This window comes from Carassius gibelio, chromosome B3 (genome assembly GCF_023724105.1).
Source record: "Carassius gibelio isolate Cgi1373 ecotype wild population from Czech Republic chromosome B3, carGib1.2-hapl.c, whole genome shotgun sequence".
NCBI lineage: Eukaryota > Metazoa > Chordata > Actinopteri > Cypriniformes > Cyprinidae > Carassius > Carassius gibelio.
Window position 1 is genome coordinate 25,470,034 of NC_068398.1, and position 14,735 is coordinate 25,484,768.

General features: G+C 38.0%; 1 protein-coding gene across 1 annotated transcript in view; it reads left to right on the forward strand.

Moving 5' to 3' along the window:
• LOC127952688 (corticotropin-releasing factor receptor 1-like) overlaps positions 1-14,735 on the forward strand; it is a 110,970-nt gene that overhangs the window by 74,873 nt on the left and 21,362 nt on the right. Inside the window, exon 7 of the mRNA XM_052551355.1 lies at positions 12,787-12,907. Within this exon, the coding sequence (XP_052407315.1) occupies positions 12,787-12,907 (121 nt within the window). The remainder of the gene's footprint in view (positions 1-12,786; positions 12,908-14,735) is intronic.

Here is a 14,735-nt window from a genome sequence, read left to right on the forward strand (position 1 = left end):
AGTTCTGCTCCAAACGCACAGCATTGGCTCACAAATGAACCAGTGCTTATCAGAAGAAAATGATTTGGGTTTCAACATGGTTGTAGATTTTCTATAAAAAAATATCTGAACATATAGCAGTATCTTTCTTTAAAAACTAATGTGTGTGTATGTATATGTGTGTATAGATAGATAGGCAGATCCCACATCCCTAATATAAATACACACACACACACACACACACACATCAGTGGGAGCTTCAATTTTTGTATCTTCTGTAGATCGCTTTTGCGTGTGCAAAAAAATAATCCCAGATATCTCAATATGATCCCTTTTCTGGACAGCCCTCCTAACATGTCCAGTGTCCTTTACTTGGATCAACTTTAAATCAGTTTAACTGAGCGGGACACGGGCTCAGCCCCCAACACAAATATAGGCTGTCTTCTTGTCACATCCCATCAGGACATTAATTGATTTTCCAGCTGCTGACAGAAACTATTCATTGGCTGGCCAGCTGAATAGCAGAGAACGCAGAATTGTATATGCTCGCTGGCTTCTGAGGTCCAAGGACAACCTGTCCAGGTTATCTCTCTTTCTTGTCAGGGCACCTGAGAAATCGATATATGTCATGGGTCAGTGGAGTGCTCCCAGCAATGAGATTTTAGACTGATGGTGTAGAAATGAAGACATCTTAGCAGCACATCAAGGGCACGCACGCTCCTCTTCATGATTATTCCAGTCCAGAAGTGCCATGGTTTAGGGATGAGAACTGAGGGTCTTTAGTGAGCTGGCACTCATTATATTATGCTCAATCGAACTGGGAGACTTGTTTCTATGGGATCATGCCCAAGCCTTAATTAGCCTGGATCAATGTGACAAACTGGATGTGAGGAGGAGAATAGTCACGTATTTCAGCATTCCCACACACTCTTTGGTGTTTTGGCCACAGATTGAGGCGAGTAAGCAGCTGAAATATCCATGCTGTTTAGGATTATTTAGACTAGATTATCCCAGACTTAATCTGCCTTGATTAATCCGGGGAAGATATTCTGCATCTTTCCTTGGATTTCCAATCAAAATCACGCTAGGAGTCAGCTGACAGATTTATTGGATGCTGCTTTTCACAACGATGTGCCCTGCTGATAACCCTCTGTCTGTCTAGCTAATGTCCCCAAGTCAGTGCGTCATGGATATATTGAGGCTGGGTGCGAGTACAGAAGCTGTAAAGTTGTAGTTGGGCTCAAGCGGGTCCTCTAGCAGGGAGAAAGATGTTCAGGGTAAACACAGAGTGTTCTTGCACTCGGACCCTCCAGCCATTTTGTGTCTGCCCACAAGGACAGGAGGACAGGAGTATTAAATTGGCTTATTAATGTTTCAGCAGACTGCATTTGCACAGCAAGGGATCCAGGATTTAGAAGTGTTTCTGAGACACCATGAAGATATATATATATATATATATATATATATATATATATATATATATATATATTATATATATATATATATATATATATATATAGGTAATATAATGAATTTAAAATGATTTAAATATTTGCCAAATAATCTAAATATGATTTTCTGATCAAACCACAGTGTTTATACAAGATCCAGTTCAGCACCCAGAATTAAGTACTTACTGTATCTTATCCCATTGAATTTAGCACATCCAGTTGTGGTGTTTGGTACCTTCCTGCATTGAGAGCTGGTTATTAGATACAATCATCCTATATAAATGCTAATAGGCCAGTACCTACAGTTTCAAGAGTGACTTGACTATAATGTCACTAAGACTACAGAGCACTGTAACCTCATGAAATTTCAGGAATGCCCTTGTATTCCATATCAGTGCTCACCTGTCAGCCGAGTTTAACCCGTCATTCACAGAATGAATGGTGCTGGGTAAAAAGCAGGAGGGAGAGCAGTGCTGCTGTGAGCGGCACCATTGAAGGGCTCAGCCACTACAGCTCAGGTCAGCATAACAGTGACAAGCCACTGTTGGCAGGTTTTTTTCTTTTTTCTTCTTCATCCTGTTTTTTGACAAAAGGCTAGACTGGGAGAACCTTCCTGTCCTGTGTGACACAAAAACCCTTCTTACATGTGCCCTCAGGGCAGAGACAGGAGGGAATACAGAGAGGCAGAATGACAGGATTTCTCTGCATATAATGCCTCAGAATAAACAACAATAAATGCCAGTTGAAATCAAGACTCTTTATCCCAGAACGAAAGTGTTTCTACCTATAAAAAGTACTTTTCAAATGAAAGCATGCATTCATCTTTGAAGACTCCAAAGTGGTTTTGATTATGTTTGTGTAGCTAAATTGAATAATGCTTCATTATTTCAAACAATCAGAGCTTTTACTGAAAACACAGGCAAACAAATCCATGAAAGCAGCAATTGTGCTTTTTGCATGACTCTCACTAGAGTAGCATGTATCCTGCTAAATTTTGCTAAACAATTGCCCATTAGATGTCCTCTGGCAAAAACAAATGTATTAATAAAATCACAAACAGCGCTTTGTTAAATCGGCCACATTAGTGGTAGAAGCTTTTTCGCAGTTTTGGGCTGTTGATGTTTATTTGGATGAATCTGGTTTTCCCTGAGGAGGTCATGTATCTTTGTGTTTCACAGATGCGTTTTGTGATTTTAATCCTTTCAGAATTGAATGAGATTGTGTTTTCCGTCAAACATCCTCAGTTAAAATCACGGAGCAGTTATGGTTGTCTGAGAGCTGTAATCCTGTCTGAATTGGAATAAATTGTGGTTTATTATTATTACACAAAGCTTCATCGCATTTGTTTTGACCTTTGTCAACTTCTGTGAGTGAAATGTGTTGATGTTTTGCCCGGTGAGCCTTCTTTATGGACTGTTTTGCCAACTTTCTAAGTAAAATATCAGTTGGTAGTACTGCTAACTTCCCATCTGAACACTGTTTCTATATATTCTTTGTTGCATATATATTTAATTTTTACGTAATTTTGTTTGAAAGTGACAGTCAAGACACAATAGATTTCTATTTCCCATTGTTATTTTATACATTCTATTCAAAGAATCCAAAAAAAAAAGTTTCCTCCAAAAAGGAATAAAAAAGAAATAAGTAATGGTTTCCACACAAAATATTAAGCAGCACAACTGTTTTCAACATCGATAATAAGAAATATTTTTGGAGGTACCATATCAGCATTTATGAAGGATCATGTGACAATGGAGTAATAGCTGTTTAAGCTGCCTGAATAAGGTACTTGCATAAATTCAGTCTTGGTGTGCATAAGACCTCTTAAAAAAAATATTTCAGTGTTATTTTAGCATCACTGATGTAATTTATGTTTAAAAAAAATGACTTGTATAACTGAACTTATGTTTTTTTAATGTTTTTAGTTTTAGTTAATAGTAGTAAGTCTACCAACCCCAAACTTTTGAACAGTAGTGTATGTACAAAGTATATATAAAACTACTTCCATCTAAATAGTGTTTTAGAGATGTGATAACCATCTGTTAACCTCTGAAAAGTGCCTTGTCTTCATGTAGTCACTCTCGAAACAGTCAGAAGTAAACTTGTTCTTCCTTTAAGCAGTGCTAGATGAGGAGGACCTCTGCTCTTCTATTTCCGTCCATGCTTACGCAATGAGGGTCAGCGGGGTGATAGAGTCAGCAGACCTCGGAGCACATGGCCGCTGTATGAGGCAATGGCACTTCGCCAGCACCCCCACTATACTGAGCGAGTGGACAGACAGGTCGCTCTTACTGGGCCCCAGCACGAAACCTTACCAGTACATCTGCACACCATTTGGACACCGAGGACGCTCTAGGAGGCTCGTTCCTCTGGTGCTGCAGGCGCTGCGCAAAGCAGCCGCAGCTTGTTAGCGCCGACCTCCCGCAGAGAGAACGGCCTGCTTTAGCTCCCTGCAGTTTACGATTTTGGTTACCATGTTTATGGCCTAAAATTGCATTACTCAGTGCTTTTGCCTGTGACCCCTCTCAACATTAGCTGCAGAGGATTGTGATTGTGGAGCCCGACTCTAAGCGGGCGATTATTCTTGAAAGGACACATCTTAAGCCGAAAAGGCTTGGTGCAGTGGATCAATGGGAAGTGAGTGATGAGGGGGAGGACTTGAATAGACAGCTGTGATAACGGACTCCTATTAGTGCAGAGGGAATGCTAATAACCAAAGCACATTCAGTCGTGAGCAGGCACCGGAAGACTGCGAGACCCATGCAGAGACTCAGAAGAGGCCTGCGAAAGGAAGAGTTGCTTAAAAAGCATACAAATTGTATGAGTGGAGATTCAAGTGTTTCAAGTGTCTACGATTGATTTTTGCACTTAAGTACTCTTTTGAGGAGGAGGAGAATGTCATTTACAAATTTACAATTAGAGTGGCAATTGCTAAAACAACAGAAAGGAGCACACTTTGCAGGATTCAGTGAAGCCAGGATAAAAACTTAAAAGCAATGACAGAAAAAGATTCATCCACTAAAAAGATCACCCCAAAATTAAAATTCTAACTTCATTTATGTTCATGTGGTTCCAAATCTGTATAAGCTTCTTTCTTCCACGGAGCTCAGAAGAAGATATTGTGAAGAATGTGGGTAACCTAACAGTTTTGAGTAATGAGTATATAAGCGTTATAATCTAAAATATTAACTATAGAAATATGGAATGTTGGAAAATAAATGATACCTAAAATGCCAGTAGGTGGTGGTAAGTCATTGTCTAAGGCCCCGTTTACACTAGTGCGTTTTCTATTTAGAACAGCGTTTTAGAATGAAAACGATCCTCGTCTACACTGGCGTTTCCGCTGCGTTTCAGAAACGATCTCCGTCTTCACTACACAACCTAAAACGCATGTCACGTGACCATTCATGCAGGTACAAAAATTGATATGAATAGGTAGATTCCCTATTATTTAGATTGCGGATGCTATTGGGTAATCTATTACCTAATAAGCATGATGTTATTGTTTACACGGTCGTCAAGGATACGCAGAGCGAATGCAGGCAGCCACGCCATCATTTTCAAAAGTCTTCATTTTGGTTTTACACTGAAACACAACCCCAGAGTTTTCAAACTAAAACAGGGTCTGCAGCGTTTTCAAGGGTTCAAGGGTTGAAAATGCCAGAGTAGTGTAAACGATAGACGTAAGCGTAGCAAAAGTTATGCGTTTTAAAAACGAAAAAAAAAGCACTAGTGTAAACGGGGCCTAAATGAGTGAATCGTTGATTCTTTCAAACAATACAGTCAATCAAAACAGCTGAATCATTTAGGAACAAAACACCACTGTTGGTCAGATACACAATAATTCTGCCGCCACTTTGTATTCAACTATTTCTTTTGGTGGAATAGAATTCCAACATTCCATAATATATGTATAATATATAATCGTTATTATTATCTAAAAACGGATAAAGTATCAAATAGTGATGATATTAAAAGGAGGACAAATGAGCACCTGACTCAAGTTACCTGCATGGTAACTGTCTGACCTAAAACTGGACAGATGGTCACCCTAGTAATATTACTGTAATAAAAAAACTCTGGAAATGTTATTTATAAAAAAAAAAAAAAGGACCTTTCTTAATAAAGCTCAAATCAATATTTTGAGTCAGGGTTTATTCTGGTATAACAAGTGGCTGGATGTGCAATATCCCTCACTTGAATTGCAATCATTATTATGCGGCATGAATAGGATTAGTCCTGTATTAATAGTTTGTTTCATGAGTGCTGCGGCAGGCACGCTCCCAGGTCTCCACTGGGGAGAACTTATGGTCACTTGTCACCAGCACTGCCAGCCTGTCAGCACAGAGAGCGCCTCCCTGACCCCCACCCTCAGATACTACGCTGATGGTTGGCAACACGAGTTGTGCCCTGTGTGCGGATCGAGCAGTTTGAGATGTCCAGACCTCCCAAGTTGAAATTGTATTTTTAAGGGTTGTGCTGCTTTCAATGGATCTAATGCTTTATTAATAAAATTTTTAAATTATTTCCATTAAATCTGATTACATTAGCCTGTAATTTTAATACTGAGTGAAAAAGGTTTTTTATGAATGGACATTTTTTGTGTGAGGGGTGCATAATGGACATATTTTTATCGAATAAGTCAAACATCGGCCAATTAAAATGACGACAAAGGCATTATGGCATCTATAGCCGCTTAAAAGAATTCTACAGCCTGCCATTCATGTCTGAAATATGAATCAACATAAATGTCCTCATGCTCATTTGCTCAGTCAATTAAACTTCACTTCTGACGACCAATAATAGTAATAGTACTAACAGTGTGAAGGCATTGAAAGATGTTATTAAGAGACTCTAAGAAATAAAAGGTAATTATTCTGCATTTCATCAAGGTGAAATCTGTGGGCTGTCATGGTAAAAATAGTGCTCTGATGAACTGCTTGGGTGGTAATTGGAGAAAGCTTGTGCCCCTGATCCATACTGTCATGAACAGTTTGTAACCCTTTGAGTTAAACGGAGGCAGCAGTGGCCCAGTTTTACACCATTGGCTGTTTATTTTAATGAAGCATAGTGAATCAAGTCTCCCCATAAGAATAGTAATACCAGTAAATATTGACCATTTGGGGACATTTTTTAGGTCCCCATGGGGAAACAAGTTTATAAATCATACAGAATGGAGTGTACTGAAAATCTGAAATAGCAGAAAGTTTCCCGTAAGGGGTAGGTTTAGGTTTAGGGTGATAGAAAGTACAGTTTGTAGAGTATAAAACCCATTATGGCTTAGGGAGAGAATGTATGTGTGTGTTTGTGTGCACCTTGTTTATCTAGGAAATTGTTTCTGAATGGGAAGCAGAAGCCCTCATCTATTAACTGAGGTCATTTTTTCTAATCTTACTTCTCAAACCTCATCATCTTTGTTTGCTTGTGCTCATCGATCCAGAAGGAACAGATTCCTTTATCTATTATAACGCCGTTTTTCTTCATAGATCCGGAATGGATTTTCCGGCGCTTGTTTTTTAATGATGAATCATTTATGTATTTGCTCATGCTTAATGTGTCGCACACAAGCATGCTATCACATAGAGTCCAGATGATGTGGGCTGGATCGGTATCGAGTATGTGGCCTTTTCTTGTGTGGCTCACAGGGATTTAAAGGCCCGTTTGGGGCTCATGGGGATGGGGAAAAGGGTCAATCACAGCGCACTCCAGTAGAGCCACAGTGGACATCCATGTGTACTTCCACTGGAGGAGGTCATTGGGAGGTAAGAGTCACTTGTTGAAAATGTTGTTGAGCTTTAGGACAGGGGTTCTCAACCTTTTATACTCCAGGGCTCCCTCCTGGCATGCTTTTTTTTTTCCATTTAACAACAATATTTTAAAATATACATATGTTGTAAACTCGCAAAACATTAATCAGGTCTCCTTTCGAAAGTGAAATTAAGTAACTGAAAACTCCAGGGGGTTAAATTAATGAGAGTTATGCAGTAAAAGACAAATTTGTTAGTTGGCATTGTGTGGGAAATGTTAGAAAAATCTCTAACAATGCACTATGTTAACATGACTTAATTAACAGAAAGTACAGCCACATCTGCATGCAGCCACATTTAACCACAAACCCTTGCCAGCATAGTGTATTTACACTGCCAGTTTAAATGTGTTTGTGTGTACAGTTTGTGTGTGTGTGTGTACAGTTTGTGTGTGAAGATTTGTGGGTGTACCATCCGTAACTAATGAGAAAGTAATGTCAGAGGCAGCTGCTCAGAGTGTTGTGTGAACGAGGTCAGGGAACCGCAAAAGCGGCAGATACTCTGCTGCTAAACGCCCAGAGCTTGTGTCTTCACAAGGACAACACTGGCCTCAGAGCCGTCCTTCTTCAAGATAAAAGTCATCCTCACCCGCTCCCATTGTTTGTCTACATTCATCCATCACACTAGCTATTGCAATCAGTGGGAACTGAGGAGAACAATTAAATCAAAGACAAACTTGTGGCAAAAACCTCTGAAACGCAGTGCTTTCAGTAGAAATGACTGTTTTTCAAGAGCATGCACAGCTCATTTTGTTAGCTTGTGTTTACATATTATAATAGACCAAGGGGCTTACAGTAAATTACAAAAAAATTAATGAATCACACAATATGCTATTTTATTGCTTAAATCAGTCAGTTCAATATTTGTTTAGATAGTCCCTGAATTAAGATACTACAGAGATAATAATAATTAATAATAATAATAATAAAGCATTGTTGTGACAGGGGAGTAAAGCATTAGATAATCAAATAATTTTCAAGTGCTTCATTTTCTTTCCATAAAATTTAACATAATCCATTTTCCCCCATTTTAAATCTGGTATAATGGATTTTATTATTATTATTATTCTTTTATAATTAGTTGTACTAGATGAATGTGTTAAATTGACAGCTGTAATTGTAATATTACTGATCAAATTGGATGAAAAAGATACGAAAAGAGAAAGCTTGACAGCAGATTTAGCGCTTAGTCAGATAACCTTTAATATGCAATTATAAACCAGAGGCGCCATTCATAAACATCAGCGATGACTTGAGTTTAAACGTCAAGTCTCATCTCATCTCGTCTTCATAAATCTCTGAAGCTGGCGATTACCATTCAGAAGACGGCGCGCCTTCCCATCTGTCACCAGGAAAATTGCATCATCATTTTCACAATCCATCCATCTATCCTGCAGATGTCAGATGGCTTTCTCCCCACCGTGTTTATCGCAGATAATTTTGATAGGCGGGAGTTTATTTATATCCATTCTCAAACAAAATGTGGTTTCGGTACCTTGATCTTGCTGTACAATCTGACAAACAGTCAAAATGATTAGCTGAGGTGGAGCTTCCAGCTGAGAAATGCGGTTTCGTCTCGGGTAAAGGATCTGGTTTGGGTAAAGAATAGAATAGTGACTCCATGTCTGTGTGAGAGAGGCTTTTACAAAAAGCATTCACTGATACTTTTTGTCTTTATTCTAGAGCTCTAATGGAGCCACTCTCTGATGTCACTCACTTTCAAGACATCTCATCTCTTTGATATGTTGCCATTACAGCTGAATGGCTGTTTGTATCTCAAGGAGGTGTGTTACAGCTAGAGAAAAATGTCCATTAGCATTTCCATTTCTGGAGAAAAAAAGAAATACAAATTAAACAATCCTAGTGGTGCACTACCTTTTTTCTGTGCTTTTATCCATGCCAGTCATTCTATCTGTTCTAATTTTTTGATGCTTTTAGTTAAGAATAAAATTGTGGTTATCGCAGCTCTGTTTACTATATTTGAAATAAATTCTGCAGATTCTCCTGTCAAAATCATCATTGGAAAAGGAGAATAACTTGCAAGAAACGTGCAGATTCTGACTGGGCTGGCAATAATTTAAGCATATAACTGCTAAACTAAAGCATATTTAAAAGCTAATGTTCTTGTTTTGACTTTTTGTACGGAAATGTTTAAAAATGTTTCTGTTTCTCACGCTGATGTTGTTTTCTCTTTAAGTTTGATCTGCTAATGAGATGCACAGGCAGAGAGACAAAGGCTTTGGTGCTGAGCAATGTCATCATTTGTTTCCTTGCATCCCTTGCAGTAAATGAATTTCCCCAGACTAGCAGCTTCCTGCTGAGATGACACAGAAATGCACAACTGAGGAAACTGCTAACTGTGTGTTTATGGGATCTGTGTTTGATAATATGTGTGTGGATCAGAGGTGAACGTGAAATGCATTAGTTCAACATTTATGAAAATAAATGCATTCAAGAATGTTCGTTTTTTTTTTTTAATCGAAATCTATGACAGCATATGATCCCGTTTCATTGACAGGAAATGTAATTGTTTGGCACATTTTATTGCTTAAGGTCAAATCCACAAAACCTGTATCTTTTTTCTATCTCTCTGTTTTACGTTTGTTTTTGTTTTTGAACTGTCAGAGTTAACTGGAAAAGAGGTCAGGGGCGCATAGAGAGACAGAAGGATTGATATTAATCAGCTTTTATAGGCATAAACATGCATGACAACATTATGTTCCTGTGCAGCAGCCAGTGGAACTTAAACTAATCAATAAAATATGAGGAACTGGGTTAAATAAGTGCATTGCCTAATAACCCTTAACAGGTTAAAGGGATACTCCACCCCAAAATGACAATTTTGTCATTAATCACTTACCTCCATGTCGTTCCAAACCTGTTAAAGCATTATTTGTCTTTGGAACACAATTTAAGAGATTTTGAATGAAAACCGGGAGGCTTGTGACTGTCCCATAGACTGCCAAGTAACTTGTCAAGGTCCAGAAAAGTATGAAAGACGTCGTCAGAATAGTCCATCTTCCATCAGTAGTTCAACCGTAACATTATGAAGCGACAAGAATACTTTTTGTACATGAAGAAAACAAAAATAACGACTTTATTCAACAATTCCTTTGTCTGTGTCTCTTCATATCACCATATGCTGCGTATGCTCTTCTGTGTTAGCCCCACCACACGGATGCACTGTTTTCTCTCAAATCAAAAGCATGAATATGCTTAGAAACAGCGCGTCCTTGTGGCGCAGCTGACACAGAAACGCATACGCACCATACAGTGATATGAAGAGACACAGAGGAGACTGTTGACAAAGGAATTGTTGAATAAAGTCGTTATTTTTTGTTTTACAAAAAGTATTCTTGTTGCTTCATAACGTACTGACGTTTTCATGCAAAATATCTTAAATTGTGTTCTGAAGATGAACAAAGCTTTTATGGGTTTGGAATGTCATGGGTGTAAGTAATTATTAATGTCAACATTTTCAATTTGGGTTGGAGTATCCCTTTGACATTTACAGAGAAGCAGATGCAAAATAAAATGTTTTAGGGTGCATTTCATCTGGCATAACTCAACCTTAAACATGCATGCATGCATTAGCCCATTTTCCTAAAGATCTATAAATGTGTCTCATGGGATCATGTGCCAACCCGTCTGTCCTCTGCAGTGAGACTGAAGTATTTACATTCCTCAAAATAGAGTTCTTTAATTGTGCTTTCTTCTCATTTATGGCTGCTAAATCAGTTCTGTTGGTTTTTGTTTGTGGCACTGAGAAACTTCCCTAAGAGTTTACTCATGCTTCTGTAAGTTAGTCTTTTATTTTTCTGATCCGGGAAGTTCTGCTGCTTATCTATAATGACTGCTTTGATCTGGAGGTCACTGTTGGTCTTTGGTCAGTCGTAAATACCGGCTCCAGCCTGAAGCTGATATCACAGGCAAATTGACCTTTGAGTCGCACTGCCGTTATTTATGCCATAACTTATGAGAACAAGAGAGAGAGAAGCAGAAAAAGAAAGTCGTTTACACCACACTGTGAAAGAATAAAAATTCACGAGGATCACTGACTGTCAAATTTTGATTCATTTATTTCAAAAAATGTTTTGATCCATAGTCTTCTTGCATGCTAATCAAAACTTAACATATCTTACCCTTATCTATTGAAATATGTTTGTTTTTCTTGTTTCTTGTTTTATTATTTTATCTTGCCAGTGTTGCAAAGTTGAGCCTGGAGTGGCATTGAAGTCCCCTTTAAAAAAATAAATAAAAAAAATAGATAGATGTCACATATAAACAGTCCTGAGGCCAAACAAAGGTCATTCAATAACAAATTCTCACTCAGTCGCAAGGCAGCAGTAGAACAAAACAGCCAGTTATAAAACTTTTAAGCAGATGTGTTGGTAAAAATAGAAGCTTGCAGAGAACTGCATCTTGATGGTGTTTTATATACTAGAAGACAAGAGAATATACAACATAAAGACTAGGAATATTGTTTCTGACTGTGTTTATGTACAGCTGTTAGGGAAAAACCTTTCATCGCTTGATGACACAAAACTAGAAGGTCAGTCTGAAAGCCAAGTTCACTCAAAGTGCATTGAGTTTGCCCTCAACTTCTTGACCTGCTTCAGGTCAATAATATTCTGACTGATATTGGAGCAGCTTTTTCTTAAGCCTTTCAGAACCAGGAAACCTGTTGTAAAATGCTGAAATGTTGGAATGTAGCTTTTCGAAGCGGCAGACCGATCCAAATATTTCTCTTGAGGCACCCATGACATTTTCAACAGTATAAAACACACAATGAAAGCCTGTTAGGCACCATGTTTATTATCGTTGTGAAGTACCAAACCATTTTTCATTGCTTCTCTCCCTGACACCAAAATTCTAAAAGATATGAATCAAACAAAAGAATGATGATGGGAAAACAGCACATTTTCACTGTCAAAGAGGTGGTTGTTGAAAAGATAGTTTACCCAAGAAAGACTGTTCTTTTATCTATGGAACATAAAAAATAAAAGATTTTAAAAAGTTTGGTTGAAAGATTCTTCAAAATATCTCCTTTTGTGCTCCACAGAAGATAGAAAATCACATAGATGACATGAGAAAGAGTAAATGATCATAGATTATTATTATTTTATTTTTTATTTCATTTGTTTTGTGTGAAATGTCCCCTTATGTTTTTTTTGTTTTTTTTTTATAATTTTTAAAGGGCATATAATCTGATTAATGTGAATACATTTTTAATCAGTACACACCCTGTGTGTATATCATATGAGTTGTGAATATGAAATGAGTGTACTTGAAGATGCAACCGCTTCACGCAGTTGGTGAGCCATTTAAAGATAAACATAATGTGCTCTGATGGGACCGCACGCTGAGAAAACTCAACATCACAATGGATCTACCAATAAAACAACATGAAGTCATGCTGTGAATGCATTCACACCCTTTGAAAAAGACAACAAAGAGCCTCGATACGAGGAGTGTATTTCATCTAACATCTTAACTCTTTCTTTCCTTCCATCTTTTGCCTCCTCCATCTTTCCTTCCCTCCATTCTCAGGAGTATCCGGTGTCTGAGAAATATCATCCACTGGAACCTGATTACAGCATTTATCCTGCGAAATGCCACCTGGTTCGTGGTGCAGCTCACTATGAACCCAGAGGTGCATGAAAGCAATGTGGTGAGTAAACACACACGCAGACGAATATTCTCTCCTTCTCCTATTACTTTTCTTTTCAAAATACACAAGCAGTGCACACATAATCCATTGTTATTTCTCACAACACGTGCACTCCCACATTTTTGTTCCATCCATTGTTCGTTCTCACTATTTGTCTCTCTTCACCCTACTGTTATTCTCTCATTCTGTTGGCACACATGCAGACAGACACAAGTTTATTAAAGGAATAGTTCACTCGAAATGAAAATTTGCTGAAAATTAAACCTTAGGCCTACCAAGATAAGTTTGTTTCCCTAATCTGATCAGATTTGGAGAAATGTTGCATCACATCACTTGCTCACGTGTCTGTTACTTGTGGATTATTGTGATGTTTTTATCAGCTTTTTGGACTCTCATTCTGACAGCACCCATTCACTTCAGTGGTTAAATTGGACATAAAGTGATGTTATGCTAAATGTCTCTAAATCTGTAATGGACAAAACAAACCCATCTCCATCTTGGATGGTTTTAGGGTAAATTGTCAGCAAATTTTCATTTTTGGGTGAACTATTAATTTAATTGCATTCAAAACCTGCCCCTGACACCTGGGTCTATGTTTCTGCTGTCTAACAGACATGGAAATCTATCTAGTCTCAAGTGTACGGAGTTGTTGGCACTAGATGTGTGTTGGTGGGTGTTTTGGGTGGGAAAGCAAACACTTCGGCCCCTGAGTCACCATCCGCTATGCTTCCCCAAGAATGAATTACATTTCTGTGCTTCTTTAATCAACTGAGCCGAGCTATTAATTAATCTACCGCCACGTCAATATCAGTCCCAAGAGGCTTTACCATTTACATCCAAATTCAGCCTCATAATTTATAATGCACATAGCTTTTCTAAAAAAGTATCAGAGTTTGATTGTGCAATGTTTGTCCTTGATAATTATCTTTTGTATTTGCCAAGCAAAATTTGTACCTGTTTATCTGTATTTTATGCGAGGACTGACTTAATTGGCTCTTCATGCTAAGATTTTGCAAGGCAACACATTAGTTCTACCTCTGAACCCTCCTAGACAGAAACTTGAAAAAGGAAGCAAAAAGTTATAATGGCAGAAGTGGTTATTAAGCATTCCTCCAGGTCTTTGTGCAGACAGCAGTGGCCTAATTCTCCTAGTTCTCATTCAAAGAAAGCTTTGAGACGTTTTAAAGTGATAAGAAAAGATTTGTGGACAAATGCCTTTCGTCAACCTGTCTAGATGAAATAAAATGAGCATTCTTGGACAGAATGGAAAGCCAGAGGCTGTTTAAATGTGAAGGAAATTGTGTAAATACGCCATGTCATTGATGCACTTGTTTTGAATCGTTTTAATTAGAGTTCAAGCAAGTGAACCCAGTTGCCTCTTGGTTTATACAAAGACCATCTTGACTCAATCTTTTTTTGCTTAACGAGGTTGACTTTTGCATTATGTCTTTTTTTTTCTATATGTACAAGATGCATCTGTTTAGAAATGGCTCACAAGTCAGAGCAAATAGCTCTTCGCTGAGCTTTATAGCATGAAATGACACATTTATTGTGAAAAGTGTCACTTTGTGAAGAATTTACGCAATGCCTGTTAATGAAAGACATTGTTCAGTAAGTAACTGTAAAATTAGCAATAAAGATCCCCAAGAAGCTTATAATCTCTACATGGCCCTAAATTCCTGTCACACCAGGGGGCCTATTATGGAAGACGGTTGTAAAATTCTGCAGAAGTACTTCTGAGAGCCAGAGGACTTTATGACTGATTAAGCTTTTCATTTCCCTCCGCTATTTCACATGATAAAAAAATAATAATAATAAAATGTTACCA